This window comes from Blennius ocellaris (assembly GCF_963422515.1).
Source record: "Blennius ocellaris genome assembly, chromosome: 13".
Taxonomy (NCBI): domain Eukaryota; kingdom Metazoa; phylum Chordata; class Actinopteri; order Blenniiformes; family Blenniidae; genus Blennius; species Blennius ocellaris.
The window spans coordinates 15,020,199-15,044,041 of record NC_137662.1 but is presented as its reverse complement, the minus strand read 5'-3'; the positions used below and the strand labels follow the sequence as shown (position 1 = coordinate 15,044,041).

At 41.0% G+C, this 23,843-nt stretch overlaps 2 protein-coding genes across 5 annotated transcripts in view; one reads left to right on the top strand and one right to left on the bottom strand.

Annotated features, from left to right (window-relative positions):
* wdfy4 (WDFY family member 4) overlaps positions 1-22,861 on the top strand; it is a 37,481-nt gene extending 14,620 nt beyond the window's left edge. The window contains exons 32-65 of one of the 4 annotated variants that reach the window (XR_013936870.1): positions 43-209; positions 291-404; positions 495-677; positions 761-919; positions 1,372-1,495; positions 1,582-1,733; positions 1,958-2,196; positions 2,282-2,400; positions 2,505-2,696; positions 2,791-2,900; positions 5,298-5,375; positions 5,491-5,682; positions 5,767-5,842; positions 5,922-6,136; positions 7,761-7,909; positions 8,148-8,259; positions 8,500-8,585; positions 8,669-8,731; positions 12,818-12,860; positions 12,980-13,099; positions 13,183-13,306; positions 13,390-13,496; positions 14,555-14,705; positions 15,951-16,042; positions 17,232-17,441; positions 17,547-17,667; positions 19,441-19,598; positions 19,875-20,033; positions 20,157-20,336; positions 20,537-20,719; positions 21,205-21,325; positions 21,943-22,048; positions 22,212-22,347; positions 22,819-22,861. Coding sequence is in view for 2 of the 4 variants with exons in the window: in XM_080507078.1 (XP_080363204.1) it covers positions 43-209; positions 291-404; positions 495-677; positions 761-919; positions 1,372-1,495; positions 1,582-1,733; positions 1,958-2,196; positions 2,282-2,400; positions 2,505-2,696; positions 2,791-2,900; positions 5,298-5,375; positions 5,491-5,682; positions 5,767-5,842; positions 5,922-6,136; positions 7,761-7,909; positions 8,148-8,259; positions 8,500-8,585; positions 8,669-8,731; positions 12,818-12,860; positions 12,980-13,099; positions 13,183-13,306; positions 13,390-13,496; positions 14,555-14,705; positions 15,951-16,042; positions 17,232-17,441; positions 17,547-17,667; positions 19,441-19,598; positions 19,875-20,033; positions 20,157-20,336; positions 20,537-20,719; positions 21,205-21,325; positions 21,943-22,048; positions 22,212-22,275 (4,469 nt within the window). In the remaining 2 variants the exon portion in view is untranslated. Of the gene's footprint in view, positions 1-42; positions 210-290; positions 405-494; positions 678-760; positions 920-1,371; positions 1,496-1,581; positions 1,734-1,957; positions 2,197-2,281; positions 2,401-2,504; positions 2,697-2,790; positions 2,901-5,297; positions 5,376-5,490; positions 5,683-5,766; positions 5,843-5,921; positions 6,137-7,760; positions 7,910-8,147; positions 8,260-8,499; positions 8,586-8,668; positions 8,732-12,817; positions 12,861-12,979; positions 13,100-13,182; positions 13,307-13,389; positions 13,497-14,554; positions 14,706-15,950; positions 16,043-17,231; positions 17,442-17,546; positions 17,668-19,440; positions 19,599-19,874; positions 20,034-20,156; positions 20,337-20,536; positions 20,720-21,204; positions 21,417-21,942; positions 22,049-22,211; positions 22,505-22,818 lie in introns of those variants that run through there. The other 3 variants (XR_013936871.1, XM_080507079.1, XM_080507078.1) reach the window with 3 other exon arrangements.
* On the bottom strand, positions 8,744-10,217 carry lrrc18a (leucine rich repeat containing 18a; the record flags this gene model as incomplete). The annotated part of the gene is made up of 2 exons (XM_080507351.1): positions 8,744-9,800; positions 10,204-10,217. The coding sequence occupies 2 exons, from the start codon at positions 10,215-10,217 to the stop codon at positions 8,954-8,956; spliced, it is 861 nt and encodes a 286-aa protein (XP_080363477.1). The 3' UTR covers positions 8,744-8,953.
* Positions 22,862-23,843: the final 982 nt, after the last annotated feature.

The following is a 23,843-nucleotide window of genomic DNA, read 5'->3' as shown; positions in this document are numbered from 1 at the left end:
ATTTCTTCAACTTCTATTCTCAATTTCTTGCCTTATCACCAGACAACCTTCGAGCCCAGTCGTGGTCTTATGAGTGCTTCAGCACAACGTGTCCGGGCTATGATGTTTTACGGGAGCTGCTGATCAGACACTCTCACGTCCCTCAGGTATATGAAGCTCTGGCTGCTCTGCTGCTGGGGAAGAAGGCCAGTTACACAACGGAAGGAAGCGTGAGTCATTTCTTTTTAAGTGTTAATCATTGTTTCCATTCCATTTCCTGCAGTAATGTTTTATATTTGTGTCATTTATAGGAACCTCTGGATGGTATCTTGCAGTCACTTATTGACGGCCATGAAGACAGTGAAGAGCTCTGTGTAGAAGGGGCAACAATCCTGCTGGAATTAGTGAAAGTCATCAGCACTCGGGTAAAAACTTACGTTTTGATAGTTTCAGTATATATTTACGTATCTAAAGAGATTGCCATTTGGAAATATTTTTCTTTTTTGCTTTACCAGCCCAGTTCCTTTAAAAAACACATGTTGAGCACTGATGCATCATCGCGTGAGTTGCAGTTCTCAGGGAGTGTGATGCAGTTCTTCTGTCTCCTTCATAATCTCCGTCCAAGAGACCCACTGTGGGCATCACCCACCTTCCTGCATGCCCTCGCTGGTGTTGTGTACCCTCTGGAAGTATCAGAGGTTTGTCTGCTACTCTTGTTTAACAAAACTCTTCACGCTTCTCGTGTTTTACTCATATTTACATGTTTGCTCGTCTCTTCCAGGGTGTCAGTGACCGTGGCTCAGTGAATGTAGGAGAAGACCAGTTTGAGATTCATGCAGCTCGGAAGCCAGTGTTTGACTTCATCCGTATTCTACTTATGGACAGTCTACTGAACGTGTCTGCCAACGCCAACACACATCCTCTTGTTCTACTGCTCGAGGTGAGACCACACACACAAGCGCGAGGAATCATTTGCCATATTTTGTCTGAATAAAAATTTTATTAAATGTCTGCTTGAGTTCAATATAAACATATTATTGCCAGAAGAGAAAAAGGTTCCTCACTCAATCAATGATAATGCTGCAAACCTCTCGTTTCTCCAGAAGGTGCCACTCTTTGCACAGTTACAAAACAAGACAGGCCCAAGGAACTGCTGCTGGAATTAGTCTGCTTAGAAGAAAACAAAGCCTAAACTCAAAGGCCAAGCACAGCAAATCTCTGTACAAGCGTTTTCTATTCCAAAGGTTTACTGACAATTGCATATATTGTTATAAAACAAGGTTTTTCTGTTCTTTGTCAGGTGTGGTGCAATAAAAAAAAAGCTGTTGGATAAAAGCAAATAAGATGTACAAATAAGTGCATCCATTTATCATTGGCAATATTTTATTTCAGTTTTGTCCTGATGATTCTTCGCTGGAGCAGAAGCAGCGTTTTCAGACCGAGTTGCTTGAGTTGGTTATGAACATCGTCCACATGCTCAGTTATGAAGAAGAAAACACTCATCTGAGCTCACATGGTAATATTTTTTAATGGGTGCCTTTCAAGGTAGATGAATCATGACTGCAAAAACCTAAAAACACTGGTTTTGTTTGGGTCTCTCAGATTCCAACAATGATCAGCCTGACGGGCAGATTGGCACATTGATGGACAATGTGGTGCTTCTCAGTAAGACTTTGCTGCAGACACTTTACAGGGGGTCATTCCTGGGAGACGCTGAGAGTTTGCTGAACTTCCTTGCGGATCAAATTGTGGTGGTGAGATGACACACGCCCACTGACACCTGGATAAAATGTCACTTGATATGATTAAACCTTTGAAATTCATAAATGTGTCATCTAAGCTGAGTCTTTTTTTGAAATTCATAAATGTGTCATCTAAGCGGAGTTGTTTTTTGAAATTTGGAATTGTGAAATCTGCTCTGATATCAAATTTTGTTTTGCAGTTTATTTGTAACATATACTCTGCTACATACTTCCAGGCTCTGGAGAGAGGTCAAACACAAAAAGAGAAGATACTGTCTGCCCTCTACTCGTGTACCAATAAAGTCCTACTTCATTTCTTGTCTCAACCACGATGCTCCAAAGAAGAAAAGGAGGTTCTTGTCAGGACTTTACGGACTTTCATGGATCGATGGGATGTTGTCATGGCCACTTACAATTCAAACGTGAACTTCATTACTTGTGTGCTTCATTGCCTGCTACTGATACGGTCTGGCAGGTAATGGTGCAAACCAAAACTAACAAACACATTCACTGAAACTTGACTAGTGGGAAATTCTTAAAATCACACTTCTTATTTCTAGCTACCCTGAAGGCTTTGGGTGTGTGAACCAAAAAGTGCACAAAGGTAGAACTTCATCCTGCCAGTTTGTCACCAATACCGGACATTCGGAGACTGTCTGCAATGGTGCAGACATGACGGGTACGAGGCTCAAAATGTCGGAGTTAATCACTCAATCCCTTAGAGTTTTGATTCATCACTTGACAGCTCAAGTACATCTGCGTTTGTCTGGGTGTCTTTTCCAGATGAAAGCCTTCTAGTTTCCTTAGCGGAAGCATGCTGGTCAAAAGTCATGTCGGAGAGGCAGCACACGCTTGAAGAAGCATCTAAGATGGAGATCTCTGCGAGCCACTCTGTGGAGACGGCGCCTGTCAGCATGACTGAAGTTAGCCCTCTGTGGGAAGAGATGGCACACAAAGCCTGGCAGCTACACACAGGTTATCTGTCACTTTATCAATAACTAGATCGAAGAAACACAATGTTGTTACCACAATTTTCACGTCTACTTTTTTTTTGTCTACCTGTTTTCAGAGTCTCATAAGAAAAAGGCTGCGAGTACTTCTCTAAACACGTTTGATGTGATCAGCAGTGCTCTCCGCTCTGCTTTGGGCAAACAAGGTCAAGAGTCAGGAACAGTGGAGGTAAATATACTCTCAGGTTACATCAGTGTTTTGGAACACAGGGGGTTTTATGCTTGTCATCCTTTGAGGAGTATGGGGTTGTTACCTTTTCCCAGGTGTCTGTGTGCTTCCCAGAGGGCTCTCCAAACACTCATCCCAAAGTCACCACTGTGCCTGTGTTGTCCAGCCCTGCAGGGATGTTTGATTATTTCTTTAAATAGATTTGGATTATCACAGCTGATTGCCCCTGAGTGGGCATTGTAATTGATATCTGTTAGGCCTATCCATGGGAACACTCACTACAACACACTGTTTGCCGCTGAAGGTTAAAGACGCGTTTATTGTTGTTTTTCCCCCTGAAACACGTGGCCCACATCATTAGTTCCCCCACAACGCTTAAGACGTCGAGCCATCTGGAGCAGGGAGCAGGGACATATTACTCAGGCACACAGGCATGAAATTACCGCGTCTGTGTGTCTGTTTCACACCCACAAAGTGTGTGTATTCTTGTTTGTGCACTTCTCTTGCCCACAGAAATCGCATTGGCAATTATAGTGGTACCAATCTGATGAAAACATTATTCATTTGATGTTATTCCTTATCATATCAGTCTTTGACAGGCTATCAGAGAGGGTGATGAATTGTTTTTCCATCTGAGAAGCAGGGAAGAAGAGGGAGGGATGCTTTCTTCCTCCCTGTAGTCAGCCTCACTTTAAGCTGCAACATGCAGTGACTGTTGAAAAGAAAGAAAACATCAAAATCATCAGCGATGGTCAGCCAGTCCACTCATATTTCCATCCATCCTCATGAAGAAACAAGCGACTCATTAATTAATTTCTGGATCATCAACTTATGACCTTTATTTAGCAAGTCATGAGCTTATGGGCAGCCTCTTTTCAGTCATTGGATCCAGAGTCACGCATTCTTCCAAAGCACTGGTCATCGTTAGTGAGTCTGAGATTTGTACTTTTATTGAACAAAAAACGAGTTTTAAAGCCTACTGTAGGTAATGAATGAGAAAACAGAGACAGATAGGCAGATTTTGTCCTCAGTCAAGCTTCAGCGCAATCCTTCCCGAGATTTATTTCATCAGCGAATGCAGTTTCCATAATCATATCTGTGTCCTCATATTAGAAAGATAATTAACAGCACTAATGATCACGTTAAGTTCATTACACATTCACTGCCAGCTCAGAATGAAGTTGACATTATGTTGCCTTATCATCAAAGGTGGCGTATTGTTGGGAAGTCATTAAAATGGAAATGAGTGTGATGTTCTGATGTTAATTGCAGAGGGAAGAGATGAGTTATGTATTTAATGCAGCATTTAAAAAGCCAATGAGGTTCCTATCTGCTAAATAGGGTAATTAATGCTATATATTACTTATGTTTGTCCAAATGAAGGAATGAAATTAGGAGATGATGATGCCGACTTGCTGTTTATCTGTCATAACATGGCTCTAGTTCGCAAACTTCATTATTATTCTCTTTTCTGTCTGTAATATTTCTATAATCTCCCCTCAAATTACTCCTTTATTTCTTTTTCTGCACAACTTCTCATTTGGAAAGGCAGTCAGTCATTCAGAAACAGTTTTCATTCTCTGTGGAAGGGGGTGGGGGGACTTGCCGAAGTTTGTCAACTTTTAAACATGGATTTATCTGGAAATGATCCCAAATTTATGCAGCTCTTGAAATGCAGAAGCAGTTGTTCTTTTCTTATTGTACTTGAAATCAATTATTCCATTCTTGGACTGCAAAACACAGAATTAGCATCTGTAAATAAGACTAGATATCAAGAGTTACTGCATGTTCATTCAGTCAATTAAATAGCTTTCCTGGGTCAGCTGTGAGGATGGACACATGTTGTTTCACTAGTCTCTCAGCGAGCACTGCTGTGATGATGGGCTTAATGAAGCAGTTAACAGTCAGAATATGATCCCGGTGTGTCTGCTGAACACTAGCATCCTGCAGTGTCAACACAGCTCTGTTTTGGGTTTTTCTATTATTCATTTCTTTTCTCTTTTAATCGACCCATAAATACTGACTCACACACAATAACGGCATAGACACACACACACACACACACACACACACACTTACCTTGCCCTTGACTGCGGTGTGGCTCAGTGATATTAATGTTTATGTTAATTAGATCATACCAACAAATGATTACATTTCCAGACAGGGTTATTGTAAGACTGTTGCCACTAGCTTATTTTGCCCAGTGAATGCAATTTAGAACTGATGTAATTGTATGAATGCATTGTAATTGCATGAGGAAACAACAATATCATTATGCATATACAATTTTGGTGAGCATGATGTGTGTTGTATATGTACAATATGAGCTTGGAGAAGAGCGATTGTGCTGCCTCCATCGTTTCATTTGCACCCGTCGGGTGACTTCTTTCTTTTAAGGAGTTCTTTTCCTGCATGGAGTCTCTTCGAAGCAGAGGCCACAGCATGTTTGAGAATATGAGAACAAACCACTTACAGGTATGAACATTTTGCTCCTATGAAGATACATGGAAAAAATGTTTTATCAAAAATGCTCAGTCAGGTCTTTAAGAGTATCTCCATCACATTCGTACGTGTTATTTCTGCATTCCAGATGCGAGCGACTGAATGGGAGCATGTGAGCTCTGAGTGGCTGCTTGTGGAGGCCGAGTTACTGAGGGAGAGAGCTGTGTTCGGCCCCGGCCCCGGAGTGCTGCTGAGCCGAGACTGGGTGCAGGATGCTGCAGAAGGACCCAATCGGACGAGGGCACGCATTCGCAGAAAGGCTCTACGACGATCCAAACGGGTATTGCATCACGCTTGAAGACATGATCTTATCTGCAGAGAGCAGGATCTTTCTAATAGAACTGCAAAAATGTTCTGATGGCAGGTGCTTGGATCAATGTGTCTGGGTTTAAGGCCCGGCTTTACTGAGGAGAGAAAAGATAGAGCAGAAAGTGACTCAGGTAAAACAAAAAAAACCCAACTAAATATGATGTGAATTGTAGATGTTTAGTGGAAAAATTTGTTTTTATTATTTGACAGAGCCCAAGATCTTGTGTGAAGTTGGTGCAGAAGCCAGTGAGAATGATGGGGACAAAGGACAACACTGTGATCGTCTCACGTTCTTTCCCGTCTTGAATGAGACGCCTGCAGTCACTGAGGGTCCACTCGACCCCGCTGCCACTGAACCCTGCTCTCACACACAAGACTGCCGCGACATGCGTATCATCCTGCAGGAGCTGCACCCTGGAGAGGAGGTACTGTGGGGACGGGAGGGTGCGGGGTTGTACTGTGCTGAAAACAACATGCCTAAATACCAGCACAACTCCTTCTGCCCTACTAATACTCACAATCATAATTATCTGATGTAGACTGAGGGATTCCAGTAGCCCAGTGCTGCTATCAGATTTTCATCTTTCCTCATTAGTATAATGTTTTAATGTTGAGGCCCAGCACAGCTCCTCTCATTCTTACAGTGAGTTAAGAAACCAGTGCACATGTTGACAGGGACTCGCATTGCTCCGGCAACCAGCCGCGGCTTTTAATGTTTCTGACAGAAGTATTAATAAAAACAGTAGGAGGTGATGCAAGCTGTCTTGCATCCGCTTAGTAAGTGTGTGATGTGTGCAAGTGTGTCCTGTTGTCTTGCAGTGGTTCAGTGCATGAGTCCTGCTGAGCTTCCTGTCAAATGAACACAGTCATTAGCTCTGAAAAATGCACACACACTCAAAGGCTAACACACACACACACATGCAGTAGCACACAAAGGGAGACTCACTCATAATTAGCTTGCAAGCGCCAATAGTGTGATTATGACAATAATGTGTGTGGGGAGAAATCAATGGTCTGACATTAGGCTCTCAGTCAATAAAAGTCCTCCTTTTCTTTCCTTCCTCCCATCATCAGCTAAATCACCCTCACACTGATAACGCATATCTGTCCGGAACACAGTTAGAAGATAAGGAAACAAGTTTATTGTTCTGTATTTAATCTTTGATAACAATAAATTCAACTATTTTTCTTTTCTTTCTGAAATATAGTCATTTTGGGGGGACTGTAGGCCTAAAGCCAGTTTGCACCCACTGATGAAAATTAGCATTAAAAAAAATGTAATATGATATTACTCGGTGTGTAATTTATTTGCCATGTCGTTGACACTCACTCACCTTGACTGTTCATAAACACGTACACATTGTAAGTTATACCCATCAAGGCATGGCATGTCACCGTGTGTGCATTCAGACAAGAGGTTCTGATCACTTATCAGGTTTCTTATTGTGTCTGTGGCAGTGATTAATTCTCCTAATAATAGCCATGCAAGATCTCCTTCTCTTCCACCAAGTGTGTAATACGGTATCTGGAGGTAGGGGGTGTCTGATTTGATTAGTATAAATTGTGAGGGGCCTGCGGGGGCGTTGGGGCCCCATATGGTTTTTGGGCACCGTGTCCCACAGGGCCTGCAGAGGGGCCAGCGCCACGAGACAGCCAGGTGCAGGCACACGTTGTGAAATGAGGGGAGACAATAGAATTATCCACGCATTATCACAATGTAGTTAGCATTAGCTACAGCCAGCGCTGAGAGCTGCACGTGGGTTCACTTTGGCACTGAATGAAACACACAGTTGCACAGATGAAAAAGGGGCCAGACCTTCTCTTCCCCATCAATCAGCCCTGATAATGAAGTGTTCAACTGTGCCTTTTTAATAATGATTAAAATATGTGATTAAAATGATCAATCAAGTAAAGTCTGAAGTGCCTGTGCATCTGCCATGTCATGTCCTAAGAGAGAGTGAGAGAGATGTACTGATGTGTATTGCATCTCTCACATAGGGCTTAATGTATCTTTCTCTCTCTCGTGTGTGTGTGTGTGCGTGTCTGTAGGTAAAGGCTAAGATGTGTGTTGTGATGGTGAGTGGCCTCAGAGTCTCGGAGGGCTTGCTGCTGTTTGGAAAGGAAAGTCTGCTCCTTTGTGAAGGTTTCACGCTGAGTCCTACTGGAGATGTTTGTTGCAGGAAACACTATCCCAGCAGGTAAAACTGTGTGAAAAGAATACCAATGTGTAAACAGACAATATATATATATATATATATATATATATATATATATATATATATATATATACTAACCCATATATAGTACCAGGGACAGTACAATTAAACATAATTTTATCTGAAACATATTCTGCTGAATTACACATTTCTGGCACGGTGACAGCCTTAGTTGTGTCACTCAGCTATTCTATAACTTCTATGTCTCTTCCTGTGACAGTGTGAGGGATTCCTTTGTTTCTACCATGCTGAGCAAAGAGCTGCCATCCCGTTGCAGACGCTGGCTGTATGAGGATATCAAGACCGCTCGCTTCATGCGCTTTCTTTTAGAGGTATGAAAATATACTTCTCCCACGTTGAATCGGCATGGATTTTTCATTAAATTATGCACACGCGGAAATATAAAATGTCATTGCATTTTATGTTGAAGTTGGTCTCTAATCACACATACAAATCTAATGTGATGTACTTTTTATGAGCTATGCTGATTTTGTTTGTGCTTTTGGCAAAAGTGAAAAAAAAAAAGTAGATTTAAACCAAATGTCACTGCAGCTGCTTTTGTTGCTTTAAAGGACAATGCTATCGAGATTTTCATGAAAAATGGACACTCGACTTTCCTGGTGTTCTTGAACAAAGACCACGTCTCTGCATATACAAGGTGTCCCATACACTAGATCCCACGATATTTATATTTTCAGCATCCCGTCTCTTAAACTGATTGCCGTCTTTTCCTTTTTGCAGGCTGAGCACAGTTGTGCCAGTATTAAAAAGAAAAGGGGTCACTGAGGTGATCGCTAATGCCAAGTAAGTGTCAAATGTAGTACAGTCATCCAGCAGTATTTAAGAAAACGTATATTTAACATGAATAATGAAATGCATGCTAATATGGCAGTAAAACGTATATCTCAATATGTTACACATCCATATTAAAATGTATACGCTATTTTAGGATTAATGTTCTTTTCCATTTAGTATCCTTTTCTTTTTGATAAGATGACGGCAGTTATTTGTTCATTTCATTTGCATTTATTTGACATTTTGCTTCATTCTCCACACATCTTGACTGACTATGGCCACGGAGTTTGGTGTTCGAAGTCCAGAAATTGTCTTTTGTTTTTTCTTGTCAGACATGTCACTGCCATTTTCTTCCACACATGTTTCATCTTTGCATTTTCCGTTTTCCTCTTCACTTTGCTCTCTTTGGCATCTCTTGAGGCATGTCCTGCACAAACTGCTGTCATGAACCAGATAGGCCTCCTTCGCCGCCTCTTTCTTTTCTTTCTGCCCCACCCCACCGTCTCCCTGTGAACAGGGGTTTCGCTTCACATTTAACTTTGTGAGATTTGGGTACGCGCTCACAAACTCTGGTAGTGTGATGAAGAGATTATCAAACAGGCCTAACTCTTGGAGACTGTCTAATGCCGCCCAAGAGGGAGGTAGGGTGTCGAGCTGGTTCATCCCGAGATTGAGACTTTTGAGGTTGCTGAGGGAGCTCAGTGCAGAGGGTAAACCTGCAGATGTGAGGCAGTTGTTAGACAGATTGAGGTGGGTCAGTGACACCAAGTTGCCGAGGGACTCGGGAACAGACTCTAGCTTGTTACTGTGGAGATCCAACCATCTGAGTGACTCCAAGTCCCCAATGTTGTCTGGGAGTATCTTTATCAGGTTGCGGTTTAGGTCCAACTCATCCACGTTGGTCATTTTCAGGAGACACTTTGGGAAGATAGTTATACCCATGTTGCTGAGTGTGAGTCTGTGGCACCCGTCGGGGGTCTTCCGTATGGCCTTTTTAGCCATCTTGAGCGTCACCTTTGTCCCTTTGGCTCCTTTTCCTCCTTTTCCTTTTTTGCCTTTTTTTCCTTTGGGCATGATGCTGAAACGTACAGAAAATCACAGCAGTTCAGATGAGAATCTCCCCTTCTTGACATTTGCCTCAAGAGGCTGATATACAATAATTTAACCAGGAGACACCATCACATAGTACTATAGCAAATAAATGTGTTTTGTGTATGTTAATGTGTAAACATGTGTGTGTAAGGCTGATGTGATTTATTCCGATACAAGAGCTTATGTATGGCCTGGGGCGCTGGAAAAAGCATTCTCTCTGAGGAATGTGTGTGTGTGTGTGTGTGTGTGTGTGTGTGTGTGTGTGTGTGTGTGTGTGTGTGTGTGTGTGTGTGTGTGTGTGTGTGTGTGTGTGTGTGTGTGTGTGTGTGTGTGTGTGTGTGTGTGTGTGTGTGTGTGTCGCAGTATTGTCTGCACTCGTGCGTGCTCACCCAGTGTAGCCCATGGGGGTATTTAAGAGCACGACTCTCTAATTAAGGCTAATGCTGGGGAACAATAGGAGAGAGGCGACACTGGGTAATACAGCAAAAACAAATGAGTGCTGATGCTCCCTCATTGTTCAACTGATTGACTTGTTTGTCTTTTTTCAGGTAAGAAAAAAAAAAGTGTGTATGTTTGATCCTCATGCAAGCGTGCTGACAGTCATGGATGTCCTGTACTCTTATTTGTGTGTGTGTGTTTGCACAAAGAGTCAAATCAGGACTTTGATAAATGATAGTTGGGGAGTGTTGGGAGTGTAATGAGGGCTTCGCTCTTCTCCCCTCCTTGTCTAAAAGAGCAAGGTGTGTGTCTGTTTGTGTCTGTGTTACACCCCAAGGCCCTCTCTCGCCTCATTCATCATCCTCAGGATGAGAGAGGTTAGCCACTGGTGCTTGTTCCTATTATAACCTCCTATAGAAAACTACTGCATGAAATTATTGCCTGCAATTAGATAACACATACTAGGCCAAATGCAATGATTGATTTAGTGTAGTTTTGCAAAATAATTTGGTAAGAAAATGGCTGCACCTTAACTCACCCTTGTTTTTTTTTTTTTTAATCTTTTTACTATGAGTATCCTCATTTCATCACTCAGTTCATATACTGCGGCATGTTTTATTCACATTTTCCACAGCAATAGTGAAGAAGAAGACTTGTACTCACCAAATTTTCCTGGATTGATGGTAACCGAGGGATCAGATTGTAGTACCAACAGCTTTAGCTCCTCTGAACTATTCCTTTATCCCGAAGGTTTTCAGCCTGTGCGGCAATAAAGTTTCTGCCTTTCTGTACGAAAACACAATTAATCTGCATATAAACTTTGATTACAAGATGTTCTAACAATACCTGCTGGTCCTTTTTTCAAATGTGGTAACAAAATGAAGCGGAAAGATCAAGAAGTCACAATTTGTGTATGTCAACATTTACGAAGCTTCCCGTCACAAAACAGCAGAGACTAAAGGTTCCTCTTGTTTTATAGTGTTTCTTAGCAACTGTGGTGCTTGGCACCAGGACTTTATTACCATGTTACTAGCCCACAGAGAGAGAGAGAGTCAGAGAGAGAGAGAGAGAGAGAGAGAGAAAGAAAGAGGTGATTTCAGAAGTCGGTGATCGCTTCAATGATTTAGATTAAACATGGTGGAATTCTTTAAATACCTGGTCACATGTTCTGATATATTACTTATAGACATAGAGCTTTGCTTAAACATAGAGCATCTTGGTGTATTGCATGCCATTGTTCAAATCAATTTGTGTAAAAAGAATATAAGCCCACAATTGTCTTCATTTTTTTTTTTAAACAATCAAGTGACACCCCTCTCAAAGTAACATCTTCTATTAGTCCACAATAATAATGCATGGGTTTCATATAACGCTTTTCAAGACACTCAAAGACACTTTACATTGCATTATTTATTCACTCCATACTTGATGGTAAACTACGTACGTAGCCACAGCTGCCCTGGGGCAGACTGACAGAAGTGAGGTTCCCAAACTGCACCATCGGCTCCTCCGACCACCAACCAACCAACCACTCACTCTCACACTGCATTCACCCAGGCAGTTTGGGGTTCAGTGTCTTGCCCAAAGGCACTTTGGCATATAGGCAGACAGAGATGGGAATCAAACCTGCCACCTTCTGATGAGGAGATGACCGCTCTACCAACCGAGCCATGCCGCCTCACATGTCATAACTTGCCCTGTCTTGTTGATGAACTTAACAGGTGTCAACAACAGTTTCTGTTCATTTAGAGCAGGAATAAAAGCTTAGCATACAAAGATGTGAAGATTAAATTATCTGGCCGCAGATCATGATGTCCTTTTGTTCGGCAGGAGCTCAGAGTGCCGACCTTTTAGGCTGTCAAAAATGCAGCAGTTTGTGCAGGAGAATAAAGTAAATTAATATTCTTGGCAATAAGAATAATTCCTTGCATTCCAGTAGGGTCTCGTCCAGCTCTGCTCGGGCTCGCACCCTGAGCAAAGTATTGATAGTAATAAAAGTTTTCCCTCGATCTCCCCACTCTAATTGTACCTCACAGTTTAGGACAAACACAGCTAACAGCCGAGCGAGATGATGGATAGTTATATTAGGTTTGAAACGGGACATCTTGCACAGGTTGAGCTGACCTGTTTAATCGGCAAACATTAAGGTCTGGTGTGTGAAAATCGGCTTCAAATTGTGTGATTCAAACCTTCACCTAACAAGAAACTGACAGTTTGCCAATGTATACTACTCGGAAAAGTAGTGTACATTGTGGCAGTTTGTCCTCAAACTGCCACAGTTCCCACACAACCTATAGATGGCAACATGCGCCACAATCCTCCACATCTCCACTCAGTGTTTTTGCTACATACCGTTGTTCAGCTCGATCCCATAACTGCTCCTACAGCTGTGTACACACAACTTCTGTTTCCTGAGTCCCTCACTCACCTCCACTCTGCCGCCTCTCTGCTCTGCAGTGGTACATATTAACTCTGGTTGCCTGGCAACAGATCAAGCATGAAACTTTCTGTGTTAGTGCGCAGTGGTTGGCCCAATTCAAGGTGTTTGCTTTGATTGTGCTCTAGGAAGACTCCGGTGATTGAAAAGACAGCCCTCATTAAATGGCAGGTAATACAGGACATCTTCTTATACATTTTCATATACGAAGTTCCAGGTTTTGTATGTATTGTTGCATTTGTAAAAGACATTTGAGCTTCCTTCTTCTTCTTTTTTTTCCCCCTACCAAGAAAGGAGAAATAAGTAACTTTGAGTACTTGATGCATCTGAACACCATCGCCGGGAGAACATACAATGACCTAATGCAGTATCCAGTTTTCCCCTGGGTCTTGGCCGACTACCAGTCAGAGGTAGGTCACCTGTGTTTTTGAACATATTGTTTACTGCACTACCAAAGTGCAACTGGTTTAAATCTGACCTCTGTACTTTGCAGGCACTGGATTTGTCAAATCCTGCAACTTTCCGTGATCTGGCAAAGCCAATGGGAGCTCAAACTGAGAAGAGAAAAGTCAAGTTCATCCAAAGATATGAGGAAGTGGAAAGCAGTGAGGGTGAAGGTGTCTATCTGTGTGACCTGGTTTTATTTACACACACTTTGAGAATACTTTTTTTTTTAACTGGTTGTCTGAAATTGTTTTAGACTTTTCAGCACCGTGCCACTACTGTACCCATTACTCCTCAGCCATCATTGTGGCCTCCTTCCTTGTCAGGATGGAGCCATTTTCACACACCTTCCAGGCACTGCAGGTGAGGACACCGAAACCAAAGGTTGTCGCAACTTTCTCCAGCCCCCCAGCAGTAGTGGTTATCACTTTTTGTGCACCGCTAAGAAACTTGTGTTTTGGTTCTTTGCTTCAAGTCTTTTTCTGCTGAGGTTCATGGCATGCTCCAGACAATTACACTGCAAAACTAAGCTTTATGCCATGAGAAACATTTTGTACTTTGGTAGCAGGAGTGCTTAAAGAAGTGTTAATCCTAGAAATAATAGACAAAGTTAGTTGAATGCTGACAGGAGAATGCACAGCCTGTAAATCAAGGTCTGGGTTTTTGGATGAAAGTGAAAGTTTAATCTGTTTTGTACTGAAACTTGTTTCTGGTGTTTTTTACCAACGCACATGCACCTCTGTAAACCCAGTTCTCCACAGGCCCACTAGCATTCATCGCTTTAGTGTTTTGTTTTTATCTTCAAATGTAATTTTGCTAATATTATGAATCTAATATGTGCTATTTTCAGCACTCAAGATACTGTTTCAGTACTGTTTTGGGTATGAAAGCTGACAATAGAGAGATATTTTAATATATATGCAAATAATTACAGAAAGCATCTAAAAGAAGCCAAGGCAAGGAGGCACAGATGTTCCCAATTTGCTGTACAGCATCCAGTTGATTGTAATGAAAAGGCATGCATATTTGATAGTCGAAATAAAGCAATAAAGATGTTAGTCTGGTGAATTAAAGGGCCTTTTTGTCTTCTGAAGCACATAACGGCTGTGCAGTAATATACATAACTGCATTTATTTCTCTAACGAAATTTGCTAGTATATATGTTATTTTCATTCATTGCAGTAATTGTTTTACTGTAAATTAAATTCTCCCTCAAGAGATTTATATCTGAACTATGAAATTTTACAGAAAGATGAAAAGCTTCCTTCTAGTCGTAGCAAGTATTTCCTGCTTACACAATGTAATGAAGAATATAAAACATGGTTCCTGACACAGAATCGGGCAGACTGCTTTATAAATGTGTCTTTTGCAAAGTTTGTCTCGGGAGGGTTCTGACGGGGTTGTGTCCGGTTTCCCCACAGGGAGGGTTTGATATCCCCGAGCGGATGTTTTACAGCATGAAGAAAGAGTGGGAGTCGGCCTCCAGAGACAACATGAGCGACGTCAGAGAGCTGACCCCAGAGTTCTTCTACCTACCTGACTTCCTGCTCAACTCCAACCACATCCAGCTCGGTCAGAGAGAAAAATTGCTTCACTCATGAGAACTGAAAAACAAGCACTCTTTGTTTGTTAGGCGCTCATAAGAAAAAAAATGCCAGAATCCAGCTTTTTTTTTTTTTTTATCTGAAATTGTGGTGTTGTTAATACTCTAAAATTTGCATTATGTTCATACGATGAAGATTTGATCACAGATATACATTATAATTGTATGTCCTTATTCTATGATAAATTGTCTGGCTGCATAAGGTCCATGGACACGACAGTTCAAGAAAGGCACACACTATTGTTGAAACTTAATGGAGTTCCTCTCTCAATAAATGCATTAATCTAATTAGATTTTAGATTTTTTTTTTTTTTTTTACATAAATCTTGGTAACAGGGAAAACAGATTTTGCTGAAATTAAGTCAAGAAAAAGCTCCCGATTAATACCAGATAACAAGCATACAAAGACTGACATGTTGGCAACATAATCTCTGTTCACGAATTAGCTGTTTACTTAATCCAATAATCACATTAAAAAGTAGAGAGTTTTTAATTCCAGGCCATTATTGTAGCAATGTTATATTTAAACAACACTTTATGAGTAGAAGTTGGCATGCCCTCCTATACATGTTAGTGTTTCGAAGAAATTAAATCACAATATTGTGATTTTAGTGGCATCAGTAAGGTAACATGACACAGATCAATAAGCTTTGTTAGCTTTTCCCTCTCATAATAGAGATGTTTATACATTTTTTGTCATATAGTTTCGCAATGGTAATATGATGTAAATAGCCAACTCTTTTCATTGCTTAAATTAGCTTTAAAATAATAGTAAATGTATTCCCATTTACTACTTTTGTTATATTTATCTTTGGCAGTTTAATAACATTGGACTTAATGTAGTTGCTCATAAAAAGTTTTCACAAACTTTTAACCGATTGCTCTCACCACATCCATTGTCCTTGCTTTTTATGATGGCAAATGACATTTTTCTGGCACATATCCACCAAAAACTGTAATTGTGTGAAGCTGTTAGTACGTAAGTGAAGGGAAACGCTTAAACATACATATTCATTATTTATATAGTCATGCTTTTACATATCACCAAAAAAATGAGAAAGAAGTATGGTAACCATTCCACGATGCATAACTACTTAGTGCTATCAGTAACAAAAGACTCACCAGAGTGCCTATTTATGTCAACTCACAGTTTACAAAGATTGATGTGATGAAATGTGGATTGCTTACGGTGTTGTACATCTTCATTGCTTCAGGTTGTATGGAGGACGGTACTGCTCTGGGAGACGTTGAGCTGCCTCCATGGGCAAAAGGTGACCCCCATGAGTTCATTAGAGTCCATCGAGAGGTCAGTGACTCCTGCCCTCGCCGGGCCTGTCTGCTTCAATTGGCCATTCTGGCCTGTTACATAGTGGGACTTTTCCCACAAGGCTTAATAATGTTTGTCAATACCAGCTGATGCATGTATACAGACAACACACTCTTTTAGTATGTCCAAACAAATATCCACTGTGGCCGTGTTGGTTGCAGTCACAGTTTGTCTTCAGTCAATTTCTCCACACTGTATTCACAACAGTCTCCGTCTCATTCATCAGATTCTCTAAAGACCATTTTGTCTCGCTGACTTTAGTTCACTTACATTCTTTTGGTACCAACAGTTTTCACATATAATAACCAATTCTTCTCTCGAACAAAGACATGCACAAAAAGGCATACATCTAAAGTTTAGATGACAAACATGGAAGAACAACACGCCTATTTAATTTGATTCAGAGAAAGCGGTCTCTTTTTCATAATGCCATTATTTCTGTTTATGGGTTGGATATTCTCTCTGTCTTCTGTTCTCGGCTCTTCTGTCTCTTTCACTTTGAGGGGTTATTGTGTATCTCTGTTTTTGTTGGTCTTTAGTGGTGTTATTTCTTCAGCACCCTCCCTTTTTCCATTCCCGTTGCATCTGTGATGGTTCTCTCTGTAATCTACTGAACTACTCATATTGCCCAGCATTCTCATAAAATTAGTGACTTCAAAAGATTGTTTTTTTTCTTTCTTTCTTCTTTCCTCAGAAAAATTAACTCAGGACAATATATCCTTGTTATGATGTTCTCTGTTGGTCCAGGATGGGTTTATTAAGGTTTGGTGCAAGAAGATAGCTTGTCATAATGCCCACTTTCCCACTTTACCTCTTTAAAACCAATATCTTCCTAATTCTACCCAAATCATTCTTTAATCCTAACATGAAGATATGGCCATAACACAGCTGTGCAGCCTCCTGTTGGTGGAGATTTCTAAATGGACTTTTGGAAGAAATCATACAGTATCTGATTAATCTTATTGGTTGTGCTCACTCCCTGAAGTTTTAGGTTTCCTAAACTCTCATTAAAACAAAAACTTTGACTGATGGTTTTGAGCCTCCTATTTTAACAAGTGCTGCACAATTTGGGTTTTGAGACTTTTCAAGGCATGCACAGTACTTTTGTGATATGACATGACGACGTGGCTTTATTTTGTGCAACAGCATCCTCTTCTGTTTGCATTAGGCTCTGGAAAGTGACTACGTCAGTTCCCACATTCACTTGTGGATCGACCTCATTTTCGGGTACCGGCAACAAGGTCCGGCTGCTGTAGAAAGTGTGAACACTTTCCATCCTTACTTCTACGCTCAGAGAGGCCGACAGGATGTCAAGGACCCCTTGATTAAGAGCACGATCTTGGGATATGTGAGCAACTTTGGCCAAATTCCCAAACAGGTGAAAAATGGCAAAAATAAGTAAAGTACATTATTTGTATGTGGTGCATCATATTGTTTTGTTTTGTTTTTTTTTTAAACAAATCCTCACGTTTCTTTTCTGAAGCTCTTCACCAAACCCCACCCACCTCGCAACAGCTCCAAAAAAGAGGGGTCAGCACAATCCTACCCAACTCCATTTTTCGTCAACCTGGATAAACTGAGGACAACTCAGCAGCCGTTGAAAGGTACAGCAATTAAACACTGCGAAAACAGAAAAAAATGTTGTAAAGGTGTGTTTTGAGCATTTTGTGAAAAAAAAAGGGGGGGGGGATTGCTTTGTTGGATGAATGCGTGAGAGCAGACAACTCTGTTTAACTTAGATTTTAATGACATTTAATTGATATTTTATGTCTATCAGCTGGTGTAATATAAGGATAATTATGGTGAAGCAATAACTTGCATCTTCACCGCTGATAAAAGTGTGCATCCCTGGACTCAATAAAGGTATATGTGATATTTGCTTCAGTATGGGCACGTATGTTAGTGCTTTCAGTTCTCTCCTCAAATTAAATTAAAGAAGCACACACGGTTTAAATCTCACATCACTAAAGTATACAGTAAGAAATATGTACATGCTGTTTCTTGAAAAGAATTTGTCTGAATCAGGCAGTCTGTTGTTGTACTGGCTGTTATGAGAGCTTTTATATCTGATATTCAGCAACTCCCCTTAAAATGCATAAATTAAATTAAACAGAAAGTTGGGAGTTTAAATAGAATGTTAAAAAAATAGAATTAACTGTAAATTATAGTTTCCTGGATATGCTCCACCACAGAAGCTACTGCTCACTTTATATATTAGATGTATTTGTTTGTTTGTTTATTTATTGTTCCAGGTGGCTAATGCTTAAAAAAGTGGCCTGCGTCAGGCTGGCTATTTTCGCAGTTTTTATTGTAGCTCAAACTCATTTGTTACAGTCTGTTGCTGCATATTTAGTATCAGTCACTAGCAAAATGTCAACCTGGTCCTTTAACTAAATATATAATATTATAACTGAACACAATAGAGTGTTGCAAATCATATATATTTCCTCAACAACTGAATAAAAATATATTTCCCCCCCCCCCCCCCCGAGTTGACTAAATTTATTCAATTACAGCCATCTTCTTTGGGCAGTATTTTATGTTTTTTTTATTGCATACCATTTGATGTTGGTTATTGTACTCAGGATGTGGCGAGGTCTCAGGGGAATCATTGAAATGGACTGAGAGTGTCTATAGATTAATTTACACTACAGAAGGGTAGAAGGAGCTATCTGTTCGAGCTACAATATGGAGATGACTCTTCCGCTGAGCCCTACTTAATAATCTGAATATCCCTACAGGCCCACTGAGGGAGAGGAGATGAATCTGCGAATGCTCAGGGAGAGATTCCTGCATATTACATTTCATATTAAATCTTAGGGTGTCTGATCTGATCAATAAGCAGATAGAGATGAATAGGAGCAGGAACGCTAAGAGTAATGCAGACCAGAACTCCTTTCTAGGGATTTTAGAGGTAGATGTAGTGATGGGATGTAATGATTTCTGCCTCTTCCTGCATGAATAGGTCAATTACAGGCACAATTACAGCCTCTCTCTCTCAGTGCCTCTTCCTCATACACACACACATAAAAGTTATACTGTCCAGAAAGCAGGTACCCCCCTAGGACTGAGCCTCAGCTTGTTTCAACCTGGGAATAGCTGTTTTAATTGCTCAGTATTCTGCGGTCAGTTTAATGAAATTCCTTCCAAGTTTACACTGCCACCAAACTCTTTAATGTGATGTTTTTGAAGAGCTATTATCTTTATCTGACCCGCCAAGTTTATTCAGCTACACTAAAAGTAAAACAAAGACTTTCTTTCTATAGTCTCACGCCAGTTTTTTTTTTTTGTAAATGGGAGTTTATATAGTTGACTGGCTTTTTTTTTTTTTTTTTATCCTCTTTTTGCTGATCGTGCCCCTCTAAACCTTATTGCAGAGCTGCCGAGAGGCCCAGTCGGTCAAATACTGTGTCTGGAAAAACAGGTCTTGGTCCTGGAGAGGAATCGGCTCATTCTGTCGCCCCCGCAGGGCTGCTACTTCAGCTGGGGATTCCCTGACAACAGCTGTGCCTTTGGGAACTGTGGCACAGAGAAGGTAGCTGCTGAAATGAGTTTTACATGTCCTGCATTTCTATATGTTTCAGCTATATGGAGTCACATTCAAATGATAGACACAAATGTATTGTCGGACTATAGAAGAGGAATTGATCAAAGGCTTATTTATGTAAGCAGAAACATATGTATAGTATATAAGTATAGTTGAAATTGTTTAATTATTAAAAAAATCAATTTGATCTTGTTTGATTTTATATTTTATATTACCTATGTGCTTGTTACTAAATACTTGACCTTTGTGTGTTTGCGTGTCCAGCCGTTTGCAGTGTGTGAGTGTTTATGTGACTGGGGTGAGACATTGTGCTCTGCCTGTCCCAACCCAAAAACCATCGTCACTGCAGGAAGCAGCACAGTTGTGTGTGTGTGGGATGTGGCCATCACCAAAGACAAAGTCGCTTGCATGAAACTCAAACAGGTCAGATCATCTGCATTATACATCAAGGAAGTAACAAAGAGTTTGAAATGACTGAAGTTTAAATGATTTTTCACATAGTGTTTGCTGGCACACTCTCACGCTGACCCTGGTGTTGTCTTGTAGCCGCTGTACGGTCACACAGGGGCAGTGACGTGTCTGGCTGTGTCTGAAGTCCACAGCGTCATAGTGAGTGGCTCCTGTGACCTCACCTGTATCCTCTGGGATTTGGAGGAACTGAGTTACATCACCCAGTTAGCAGGACACACAGCCAGAGTTTCCGCACTGGCAATCAATGAACTCACTGTAAGTCAATGTCGTCTTTTTCTTTTCTTTCCTCTGAATACATTGGCTCGCCGTCATCGTGTTATTCCCTTGCACAGCATGAGGAAGGGAGGATTCTCACCACTGACAGCATGAATATCCTCCTCTTCTGTACTTAAATTTAAAAAAAATTTTGGATGTCTGTGCACACTTGCATTTCAACACAGTGTTGCTCTGTCCAGGGTGAGATCGCGTCCTGTGCGGGGCCCCAGGTTTACCTATGGACGATGAAGGGCCAACTGTTCGCCCGCACTGACACTTCCTGTGGCCCTCAGGAAGACATCCTGTGCGTGAGCTTCACACAGCAACACGAGTGGGATGCCAAGAATGTCATTGTCACCGGCTGTGCAGACGGTGTTATCCGGGTGAGTTTTGTTTTTTTTGTCTGCAGTGATGTGTTGGGAGGACATAGTTACTGCCCTCACCTCACACTGAGAAAATCTCCCTGTGCATAACTCATACTTTATCAATGTGAGTTTTTGCTTGATTTAAAATGGTATGCTGTTTGGTATTCAACTAAGACAGTCATTACCTCGGCATTAGCCTGGCAGGTGCTGCTTGGGTGTCCATCATGTTTTTATTAGCAGAATACAGGTTGTGTGTGTTTGACTCTTTTGGATTAAAATAAGCAATTGTTACTTCTGTGCAATCAAAGCTGCAAATTCTAAATTGTGCTCACACACACACACACACAAACACACACACATACACAGTCGCCCTATCATTACTTTATTATTACATTGAGGTGTGCGGCATGTGCGAGCGCCTGCGTGTCACTTATGTGAGTGTGTTTGTTATTACGTTGAATTATGTCTATGATTTTGCTACTCGTTATGTGTCTCTCATACAGATATGGAGGACAGAGTACACCAGAATACAATTACCTGGCCCTCCAGAAGAGCCTGTGTCCCCAGGGCAAGACCAAACGGAGAGAGATGGTAATGTTACTGGCAGCAGGATGGGATATGCATGTAAGAGGTTATATTAATAACAACCCAAGTGATGAACAAGGCTGACAGTGACAAAACTGTGAGACCAACTGAAAGTCAACGACACAAAAAGGTGTTTTTTAGCAATATCCTAAAAAAAATAAACCCCAATGCTATCTAATTAGATAAATTCTTAAGTGTGAGATGATTATTTTTAACCGCTCATCTCTGAGACAGTGTATTTTCCAGATGAGAGCTTGTAATTCTTACCCGATCCCTCACTAGCATTAGGGCTAGCAGGAATTATGTTGTTATAAAGTTATTAAACATAGAGGCAGTAAACACTGATGAGTAATTCTGCTGACGTGTGTACGCGTGTATAATTTAGAAAGCAATAATACCCAGATCCAATTTGGCATACGTTGGTTACAGCCTCGCGTCACCTCATAGGAGTATTATGCTTTCCAATTACATTGAGACAAGTCTTTACGTAAAACTGAGGCGTTTTATATTTCAGGGAGCTTCCTCGCTTTTACAGTCAGCTTACCGCAGATGGACACTGTTAATGTAAAATAAAGTGGTTTTGTGAGGATCTCTGGGTCAGGGTTTCTGACTGGGTTTTAAGTGGACCTTAATGTCTTTTGATGTTGAATTTTCAGTGAGCAGCTCGTGCCAGGTTAAAGGCTGGGACAAACATCTGGTGTTGTGTCAAGAACTGCGTCGCAACAAAAAAAGCCCAGCTATCACAGCACTGGCCATGTCCAGGTACAGTAAAAATCACGCATGCACTCACATCGGACCGGGCTGGGATTTACTTTATATTCAGCTGCGTTTTCAATGTTTTCTATATTGCATAGTTTACTGTTACATTTGTCCATAATGCTGAGCATTTCAACTGTGTGTAAGTACATTGCTCGTTCCTGTGCAGGAGTCACGCCACGTTGTTGGCAGGCGATGCCTGGGGTCAAGTGTTCACTTGGACAAGTGAGTGAGAGGTGGATCATGTGTTTTTGCACCGACGTTGACCTCCGTGTGAGACTGACACAGAAATATCTTAATCTCAGGTCTGACACCAACTGAGCCATGAGAACTATTTTATATCTGTCTTATATGTGTTCTGTGAAAAACTTTGTTGCAATATTTGATACATTTAAGTTTCTGAATCAGTATTTACCCTGAAGGTGAATATTTGATTATGTACTGGACTCTGTAAATATCAAATGCCACAAAATTTGAATAAAATTATTAATAAAATGTGTCTAAATTGTCTTGTACGAGTTTCATTAATTGTGATGATGACTAAAATGTGGCATTATCTTTATTTTATGTTATTATATACAATACAGGTGTTAATGTTACTGCAGTAAAGCTATTTTATGCAGTAGTATTAATGGCAGCATGACGGTATAAGCATTTGATTTTGATTTGAAAGTCAAACCCAAAGGACACGAGCTTGAACTTTGCTGAGCTGCTGAATGCATTTAAATGAGAGGACAACATTGGTTTACGCAGTCATTTAAATTTCATGCTTACAGTGCTTTCGCAGAGCTTACGAGGGGCACAGCCGAGGCCTGTGGTCGAACCGGGCGGCTTTAAACGAAACGGGAGAGGAAACGTGGAACGACAAACAAGAGTGTGCTCAGTCAATATTTCCTGAGAAGTACACCTTTTTTTAATAGCATTATACAGCTGGGGAAGTTCATTTCTCAGGAACTGCACATTAACCAGCATCCACTATTATAAAGTACGGCATGTGCACGAGTCAGCAGTTTGTGCTATGAGAGTAGTTAAATGTTTGTGGCATGAATGCTTCAGGATGTTTAGATGCCGTACTTTTTTGTTGTGCAGCGTGTGACTGATCGGCTTTGTAGCGTCGTATTCACAAGTATTCATTTGTTGTGCAGCAGCCCCGCTCAACTTCACTGTCATCATTTTAAGCTGATGTGTTATGGGTGATGTAAAATGTGTTTGGGTTTTGAGGTATCATTTCTGCTTGTCACAGCTTTTTGTCTGTGTGTGTTAATGGTTGCCCAAGGACAGATATGCCTTTTTAACCACAAAAGGCTGTTCAATATCTGTAATCACTGTAGGGCCCGGACAACACACACCTGGGTAAATCTGACCTATTTGAAGAGAGATGGTATGAAAATTAACCCTTCCTTCCCTCTTTTAACCTGCAAAAGAGCATTCCAGCGAGATAAGCAGCCATGATTGTCGAGAGTATGGAGGCTTGTTTGCTTTTTTTCTCCAGCTTGCTCTTTCGCACACATGCAGCACTCCTCTCTATCATAAAGGAAGAGGTCTCTCTCTTTAACCTTTGTGTGTGTGGCTAATTGTGCTAAGTGGAGTAGCTTAATAGAGTGGAAAATAGTCCTCATAATTTTCCCAGAGAGCGAGCAATGACCTTCTCTAAAGACAACGGCCATCTCCATTCTCTCTACACCGCTGGTTTTATGATATGAAATGTCAAACCATTGGGTTCCTCAGAATAATTAAATCAAATAAATTATTGCACCTAGGCAGAACCATCTTGTAGCCTAACCCAATTATAATGCACTGT